Source organism: Hylobates moloch, unplaced genomic scaffold, assembly GCF_009828535.3.
Source record: "Hylobates moloch isolate HMO894 unplaced genomic scaffold, HMol_V3 SCAFFOLD_8, whole genome shotgun sequence".
In the NCBI taxonomy this organism is placed as follows: domain Eukaryota; kingdom Metazoa; phylum Chordata; class Mammalia; order Primates; family Hylobatidae; genus Hylobates; species Hylobates moloch.
The window spans coordinates 59570501-59580345 of NW_026652283.1; the positions used below are offsets into that span (position 1 = coordinate 59570501).

General features: G+C 38.3%; 1 protein-coding gene across 4 annotated transcripts in view; it reads right to left on the reverse strand.

Moving 5' to 3' along the window:
- LOC116473207 (rab GTPase-activating protein 1-like) overlaps positions 1-9451 on the reverse strand; it is a 435590-nt gene extending 426139 nt beyond the window's left edge. For 3 of the 4 annotated variants that reach the window (XR_009214608.1, XM_058443070.1, XM_058443071.1), the window contains exons 1-2: positions 9244-9451; positions 4975-5149 (exon numbers count right to left, since the gene is read on the reverse strand). Coding sequence is in view for 3 of the 4 variants with exons in the window: in XM_058443070.1 (XP_058299053.1) it covers positions 4975-5149; positions 9244-9368 (300 nt within the window). In the remaining variant the exon portion in view is untranslated. Of the gene's footprint in view, positions 1-3458; positions 3650-4974; positions 5150-9243 lie in introns of those variants that run through there. The other variant, XM_058443073.1, reaches the window with a different exon arrangement.
- Positions 9452-9845: the final 394 nt, after the last annotated feature.

Here is a 9845-nt window from a genome sequence, read left to right on the forward strand (position 1 = left end):
CAGTATGGCCATTTTCACGATATTGATTCTTCCAACCCATGAGCATGGAATGTTCTTCCATTTGTTTGTATCCTCTTTTATTTCATTGAGCAGTGGTTTGTAGTTCTCCTTGAAGAGGTCCTTCACATCCCTTGTAAGTTGGATTCCTAGGTATTTTATCCTCTTTGAAGCAATTGTGAATGGGAGTTCACTCATGATTTGGCTCTCTGTTTGTCTGTTATTGGTGTACAAGAATGCTTGTGATTTTTGTACGTTGATTTTGTATCCTGAGACTTTGCTGAAATTGCTAATCAGCTTAAGGAGATTTTGGGCTGAGACAATGGGGTTTTCTAGATATACAATCATCTCATCTGCAAACAGGGACAATTTGACTTCCTCTTTTCCTAATTGAATACCCTTTATTTCCTTCTCCTGCCTGATTGCCCTGGCCACAACTTCCAGCACTATGTTGAATAGGAGCGGTGAGAGAGGGCATCCCTGTCTTGTGCCAGTTTTCAGAGGGAATGCTTCCAGTTTTTGCCCATTCAGTATGATATTGGCTGTGGGTTTGTCATAGATAGCTCTTATTATTTTGAGATACGTCCCATCAATACCTAATTTATTGAGAGTTTCTAGCATGAAGGGTTGTTGAATTTTGTCAAAGGCCTTTTCTGCATCTATTGAGATAATCATGTGGTTTTTGTCTTTGGTTCTGTTTATATGCTGGATTACATTTATTGATTTGCATATGTTGAACCAGCCTTGCATCCTAGGGATGAAGCCCACTTGATCATGGTGGATAAGCTTTTTGATGTGCTGCTGGATTCGGTTTGCCAGTATTTTATTGAGGATTTTTGCATCAATGTTCATCAAGGATATTGGTCTGAAATTCTCTTTTTTGGTTATGTCTCTGCCAGGCTTTGGTATCAGGACGATGCTGGCTTCATAAAATGTGTTAGGGAGGATTCCCTCTTTTTCTATTGATTGGAATAGTTTCAGAAGGAATGGTACCAGTTCCTCCTTGTACCTCTGGTAGAATTCGGCTGTGAATCCATCAGGTCCTGGACTCTTTTTGGTTGGTAAGCTATTGATTATTGCCACAATTTCAGAACCTGTTATTGGTCTATTCAGAGATTCAACTTCTTCCTGATTTAGTCTTGGGAGGGTGTATTTGTCGAGGAATTTATCCATTTCTTCTAGATTTTCTAGTTTATTTGCGTAGAGGTGTTTGTATTATTCTCTGACGGTAGATTGTATTTCTGTGGGATCACGCTACCTGACTTCAAACTATACTACAGGGCTACAGTGACCAAAACAGCATGGTACTGGTACCACAACAGAGACATAGATCAATGGAACAGAACAGAGCCCTCAGAAATAATGCCGCATATCTACAACTATCTGATCTTTGACAAACCTGACAAAAACAAGAAATGGGGAAAGGATTCCCTATTTAATAAATGGTGCTGGGAAAACTGGCTAGCCATATGTAGAAAGCTGAAACTGGATCCCTTCCTTACACCTTATACAAAAATTAATTCAAGATGGATTAAAGACTTAAATGTTAGACCTAAAACCATTAAAATCCTACAAGAAAACCTAGGCAATACCATTCAGGACATAGGCGTGGGCAAGGACTTCATGTCTAAAACACCAAAAGCAATGGCAACAAAAGCCAAAATTGACAAATGGGATCTAATTTAACTAAAGAGCTTCTGCACAGCAAAAGAAACTACCATCAGAGTGAACAGGCAACCTACAGAATGGGAGAAAATTTTTGCAACCTACTCATCTGACAAAGGGCTAATATCCAGAATCTACAATGAACTCAAACAAATTTACAAGAAAAAAACAAACAACCCCATCAAAAAGTGGGCAAAGGACATGAACAGACACTTCTCAAAAGAAGACATTTATGCAGCCAAAAAACACATGAAGAAATGCTCATCATCACTGGCCATCAGAGAAATGCAAATCAAAACCACAGTGAGATACCATCTCACACCAGTTAGAATGGCCATCATTAAAAAATCAGGAAACAACAGGTGCTGGAGAGGATGTGGAGAAATAGGAACACTTTTACACTGTTGGTGGGACTGTAAACTAGTTCAACCGTTGTGGAAGTCAGTGTGGCGATTCCTCAGGGATCTCGAACTAGAAATACCATTTGACCCAGCCATCCCATTACTGGGTATATACCCAAAGGACTATAAATCATGCTGCTATAAAGACACATGCACACGTATGTTTATTGCAGCACTATTCACAATAGCAAAGACTTGGAACCAACCCAAATGTCCAACAACGATAGACTGGATTAAGAAAATGTGGCACATATACACCATGGAATACTATGCAGCCATAAAAAATGATGAGTACATGTCCTTTGTAGGGACATGGATGAAACTGGAAAACATCATTCTCAGTAAACTATCGCAAGGACAAAAAACCAAACACCGCATGTTCTCACTCATAGGTGGGAATTGAACAATGAGAACACATGGACACAGGAAGGGGAACATCACACTCCGGGGACTGTTGTGGGGTTGGGGGATGGGGGAGGGACAGCATTAGGAGATATACCTAATGCTAAATGACGAGTTAATGGGTGCAGGGAATCAACATGGCACATGGATACATATGTAACAAACCTGCACATTGTGCACATGTACCCTAAAACCTAAAGTATAATTAAAAAAAAAAAACATAACTAAAATACAAAAATCCACATTTGTGTTTTATAATATGTAAGCAACAAGAAAGTTGTTATTGAAAACTGTATGGCTCTTCAAAGTCGAAGACTTCAACTTAAAACCCAGCTCTATCACCCAGTCTCTTAGCCACAGGATAAACAAAGGGTAACCAAACAATTTATCATCCAAACCACAACACTTTTGAGAATAAAAATGAGGGTATTAGTAATAACCTGGACAATAAGCATAAAGTAGAACTGCTCCAGGCAAACAGAAACATAAAGTCACTTGTCTAATAAGTCCAACCTGGTCATGGGCTGTTATGAGTATCAAATTAATGCTTAGCACAGTGCCTGGCTTAAGCTCTCTATTTATACTGGGTTATTCCTCATTTAGAACTGATGTCTCATTCATTACCTGGAGGAGGATTTTTAAAATTTTTTTAAAAAGAAATAATGCCTCATAATAAGGTTTAATGACCACTGTCATGTATTTCTCCTTCAAACAATATATTTTACCACTAATGCCCCCATAATGTAATACTTTCTAAAATGCACTCTAAAAAAATTAAATAATAGATGGAGATAACTTTCTTACAATGTGCAATGGAAAAAATATGCTTCATAGAAACAGCATTTATTCAATACTGTATCCAAAATGGTCTGGCCAAGAATTTCCCACGGTTTTTTCCACTGCTTACCTACCATGATAAGCTCTCAAAAATAACAAACATTTCCCCTGCTCTAAATCCAAGTGAATGCTATAATCCAAAAGACAGTTTCATACCATTAGTTATGGAAACCTCTTGCAGCAATTCAGTTTCTTTCTGCAGCAGCATTTCTCTCTCTCCAAGCAGCAGGTTCTCCAGGTCTTCAAAGTTCATTTCCTTGCTGTTGAGCTCCAGTGATTCAGAAATCACACAGGTGTGTTAAATGATGGCTGCCAACATGAAATGCCAGTATTCTACCATCTGCTTCCCCACCTCTGTAGTGGAGTTTGTAAGGATCAGAAATAGCCCCCCCATTCACAAAAACATACATATTCCTTCAGCATATTTATATTCACTGTCTACTATATGCCAGGCACACTAACAGCATACTTATACTCATTCACTCTCCTATCAGACCATTTTGAACAAGAAGTCAGTATACACATAGATATATAAGTGCTGGGAAAAAAATAGATAAAGCCTTATCTAAAAAACAAAACACAAAACTTCAACTTCTTTCAGAAGGCATGGGTTCTGATAAAGAATTTCTACAGTTACAATCTAAATTATATGTGTCTGTGCATGTTCAGTTTAGTGTAAAGCAAACTGATCACCAGGGCACAAGAACTGACATAGCCATCATGCTTTGTATCAAACTCACAGAAATCTACATTTCCATTAATTCCCATTTTGTGGCCAGAAATAAACTCAAAACTCCTGTTAATAGAATGATTTATTCACGTTTCATGATAGAGGCTAGAATTACTATTGCTTTCAGCATTTTCTGCTGATAATTTATTTTGTCACAAGCAAACATACCTGAGACATTGCCATGCATACCCATTTATGAATGCCTTTGAAATGGTTTTAAGTACTAAGTGTCTAACAGTGCAACATTTTAAAATTGGGGATAATTCAATAGATGTAGAAAAGATTTCCCTATGTATTTAACTGCATTTAATCTAAACCATTTCTCCTAACAATAATCTACCAATTAATAATTTCTATAAAAAAACTTACTAGCATTTTCAAAGGACTACAAGTTGTTATACCTGCTCTATGTGAGCATTTTAATTTTAATTAAGCCAGTTCTCTGGAGCAAAATATAGCCTCTGAGCAAGAAAGCACAAAACAAATAATCACCAATGAAAACCACAGAGATTGATAAAGTAATCTTAATGCAATATCTAAATGAAAGCAATATGCAACTATCAAGCCCATCAGAGAAACAGGTATCGTTACAGGCACTTTTTAAAATCACACGGACCAATCTACTAGGGCAAAATAATAAGAGAGCTGCAAAAATAGTCTCCCTTCTGAGCATAAGCAATTTACTACCAAGGTAAGGTAGAAAGGCAACTCATCCAGTTGTATTTTTCTATGACAACTGCTAAGCTGTGAAAGTGCCCTACCTACGCAGATATACCAGACTTGGCTTTCCACATTCAGTTCTATGTCATTACAAATATTAATTTTGTCTTTAGAAATATACTCCAAATTTATGTAATGTCTTTATACAACAGTGAAATTAGAGCTCAAAAATATTACCCTAATTCATCTCTATAGCAAATTGCTATACTATATTATACTTACTGCCTCTTTAATTTCACAGGAGAAAACATGTATCTGAAACTCTTCTGAACCATGGGAACTCTCTGTAAATGCAAAGCAATTGCTCTCTGTTGTTCCATCATGTCCACGTGCACAGAATAACACTTTATAGATTGGAAAAGATGCTATCTCCACATTGCTGGATTGGTCTATGAGTCTGTAGAACAGTAATGAAAAGTTAGATAAAATATCAATTCTCGAAGAACAAAGACATATTTCCAGTTAGGTTTAAAAAAAAAAAAAAAAGAACAAATAGTTTTACTATGACAATATATGATATATAAACATAACTATCTTGTTGGGTTTTTTTTTTGTTCTTTTTTTTTTTTCGAAACACAGTTTTGCTCTTTCCCCCAGGCTGGAGTGAAGTGGCCCAATCTTGGCTCATTGCAGCCTCCACCTCCCGAGTTCGAGCGATTCTCCTGCTTCAGCCTCCCAAGAACCTGGGATTACAGGTGCCTGCCATCACACCTGGCTAATTTTTGTATTTTTTGTAGAGACAGGGTTTTGCCATGTTGGCCAGGCTGGTCTTGAACTCCTGACCACAGGTGATCCACCCTACATTGGCCTCCCAAAGTGCTAGGATTATAGGCGTGAGCCACCGCACCTGGCCAAACATAACTATCTTAAAAATCACAAAAATAAACTGGAACTAACAGTGCAAGAGAGAACAAATTGTCTTCATATTCACAATACACACACACACGCAAACACACACATACATACAAATTCTTTATTATCCTCTGACAATTTCTTTATTCTCGTGTTTCCTATGATCCAACTCATTTACTGCAAAGCTAAGTATACATGTCTGGTAACATCTGTATCACCCATCCCTAAATCTAGTCTTTTTCAGTTATGGCAAAAGGAATGCCGGTCTAGAATAGTATAGACTATCCTTGGAAAGCCCACTTCTATACAGAGCAGCACTTATTAGTTTATCTAAGCCCCAATTCATTGTTCAACTGAGGCCCTTTCTACCACAGAAAAGGCCAGGTGGTTCCAAAGATGAATTCAACAACGGAATACAAAAGCTGAAAGGAGTCTGTGGGATTTGGAAGCAAATAATTATCTGACTTTCCCTACATAAATCCTAAGTCCTGGCTGGGCGCAGTGGCTCACGCCTGTAATCCCAGCACTTTAGGAGGTCGAGATGGGTGGATCACTTGAGGTCAGGAGTTCAAGACCAGTCTGACCAACACGGCGAAATCCATCTCTACTGATAAATACAAAAATCAGCCAGGCATGGTGGTGGGCACCTGTATTCCCAGCTATTCAGGAGGCTGAGGTATGAGAATCACTTGAACGCAGGAGGCAGATGTTTCAATGCGCCAAGATCGTGCCACTGCACTCCAGCCTGGGCAACAGAGTGAAACTGTCTCTCAAAAACAAAAACAAAAACAAAAACAAAACAAAACAAAACCAAAAAATCCTAAGTCCTGGATTGGTCTACACATTCAAGACCCCTTTGAGATCTCAAATTAAGAAACTGAGGGGTAAGGGGATAACCCAAGGAATAAAGAGGCAAGTCAAAATACTAAATCCATGTCAAGGTGCGTTTGGCAAATTGAAGCTAAACACATAGCACAGAAGACATTTTGAAAACAATTTTTCTTTAAAAAGATATTTTGACATTTTTAGATGATAACATATAAATAATATACATGCAAACCCTTTCCTGAAAAATTCAAAGCATTTTTACCAAAACTTTCTAAATTTATATTGCTATTATTTTGGTACTTGGAACTCAGCAAAAGTTTTCCCACATTCTAAACTTTAGAGAATGAGGCAAATCAGAAAGGGTTTTTAAAAGATTAAAGCAACTTTCAGAGAATATTCCAAGCTCCAGACAAATTCAACCTCATTTCCTTGACCTGGTCTGCTTATTTGTTCATTCAGCAAATATTTGCTAAAATCTTGCAATGAATCACTTACTTCCCTAGCCACTGAAGCTACAGCAGGGAAAAATATAAAGAAACTATTCTCACAAGCTTATAATCTAGTGAGGAAGATATCCAATAAACTAATAAGCAAATAAATATAATATCAATTCAAAGAAAAGTGCTATGAAGAAAAAAAAAAAAAAAGCCCAGTATGACAAAAGAGAGTTACATGATGTAACCAAGGAAGGCTTCTTATGATAAAATGTTTACTAAGATGAAACAAAAAACATTGGAAAATCAGGGAAAGATTTACTTAGGGAGTATAAAGATAATATGCCAAGGTCCTGGGGCGGGAAATGTGACTGATAAGTCCTATAAGAATGAATACAGAGGCTAGTATAACTGGAATGTAGTGAATGAAGACAGAAAAAGGGAGAGGAAACTGGTACTAATAATGCAAGTAAACAAATTATCTTCATATTCTTGCATATCTTACACACATACACACAAATCTGCATCTTCTTTTGACGAATGAAGAGAGAGAAGGGAGGAGGGAGACAGAAGGACAGAGAGAGAGAGAGAAGGGAGTCCTCTTGAATAAGATTAGTATCCTTATAAAAGAAACCCCAGAGAGCTCTTACACTCTCTTCCACTATGTAAGAACACATGAACCAGGAAGCAGGCCCTCACCAGACACCAAATATGCTGGAGCTTTGATCTAGGAACTCCCAACCACAAGAACTGTGAAAAATAATTATCTGTTGTATGTAAACCACCAGTCTATGGCAGTTTGTTATAGCAGCCCAAACAGGCTAAGAAGAAAAGAAAGAAGGAGGAAGAGGGGAAGAACAAGCTGGAGCAGTAGGTCAACAGTGCCTAACCATGATAAGGATTTCAAATATAACCACAAGTGTGACTGAGGGAAAGCCTGAATGTAGGAGAATAACATTATCTGACTTTTTTTTTTTTTTTTTTTTTTTTTTGAGATAGAGTCTCGCTCTGTCGCCCAGGCTGGAGTGCAGTGGCGCAATCTCCCGGGTTCACGCCATTCTTCTGCCTCAACCTGCGGAGTAGCTGGGACTACAGGCGCCCGCCACCATGCCCAGGTAATTTTTTGTATTTTTAGTAGAGACGGGGTTTCACTGTGTTAGCCAGGATGGTCTCGATCTCCTGACCTCGTGATCCACCCACCTCGGCCTCCCAAAGTGCTGGGATTACAGGCGTGAACCACCGCGCCCGGCCAATTTTTTTTTTTTTTTTTTTTAATTGAGATGGGTTCTCTGTCACCCAGACTGGAGTGCAGTGGCATGATCTCGGCTCACTGCAACCTCCATCTCCCGGGTTTGGGCGATTCTCCTGCCTCAGCCTCCCAAGTAGCTGGGATTACAGGTGTGTGCCACCACATGTGGCAAATTTTTATATTATTTTGCCCAGGCTGGTTTCAAACTCCTGACCTCAAGTGATTCACCCGCCTCAGCCTCCCAAAGTGCTGGGATTGCAGGTGTGAGCCACCACACCTGGCCCTGACTTACATTTAAAGAAACTAAAGGTTCAGCTGACATAATGTATTATTCCTAATTAAGCATAAGAAGAAAAAGCCATTTTGCTTTCCAGTCTAATGTAAGTAACTTAAAATCTATGGCTCACTCCAGTTTCTTTCAATCACTATTATTTGACAAGTTGAAGGCAGATTTTTATGCTCATTCAGGATAGAGAAATAAATATTACAAGTATTTTTACAGTTTTATTTCTATTTACAATATTCTAAGCATAATTGTTGATATGGGTTTGGATCTGCGGCCCTGTCCAAATCTCATGTCAAATTGTAATCTCCAATGTTGGAGGTGGGGCCTGATGAAAGGTGATTGGATCATGGGAGCAATTTCTTATGAATGGTTTAGCACCATCCCCTCGGTGCTGTTCTCATGAAAGCAGTTCTCATGAAACCTGGTTGTTTAAAAGTGTGTGGCACCTCCCCCTTCTCTGTCTTGCTCCTGCTCCTGCCACGTAAGACAATTCTGCTTCCCCTTGCCTTCTGCCATGATTGTAAGTTTCCTGAGGCCTCCCTCCCAGAAGCTGGGCCAGCATCATGTTTCCTATACAGCCTGCAGAACCAAGAGCCAGTTAAACCTCTTCTCTTTATCAATTATCCAATCTCAGTTATTTCTGTATTGCAGTGCAAGAATAGACTAATACAATTGTTCAAATGCCCCTTTCAAACAATGAACACAGTCTAAGCCCAAACATGTTTACTCTGCATGTCTACAGAGTGAGTTCACAGTAAGTTCTAACCTGATGATGCTATAACATCTTCGCCACCACCCAAAAGACTTAATACGTGTCTAAAGAAAAACAAATTAGAGCTTACCTCACAGAACCTTCTGGAACATTTGGTACATACAGGGTAACAGGAAAGGGGTATTGACTGGAAGATTTCATGGTTGCCATTGCCCGTAAAGCCTCTACTTCATTACGTGGGGAAGAAACCTTCATACATCCTAAGTAGGTCAGTTTATTAAATAAAACACTATCTTCTTCAGGTAGTCCACCTGGAGAAGATGGTCTGGGTGTAGAAATTTCTGAAGAAACAAAAAAAGAAACACTCAAAAGTCATTGCAAAACTCCACCATCATTATAATCTTGCCAATGCCCAAAAAGAAATGAAATATTTCAAACAAAATCTAGGTCTCTCTGTATTTTCACTTCTTTTATATTTTAAATTTTTAGGATTTAAAATCTAGGATTCTAGGATTTTATAATCCTAAACCTTATGTCAGAGTTCCAGAGCCAGCCATTTCATACTTTCAAATCTCTCAAAATATTATCTTACTTAGCTGCAAGTTCTTCAGCTGAGAGAAAAAAATTGTTTCATATTTAAAAAAATCAAAAATATAGAGTACAAGTATGTAAAAGAAAACAGAACCTCTGGTCTCCAAATTGACTATGCCAAAGCAAAAGATAAGCTTGGGA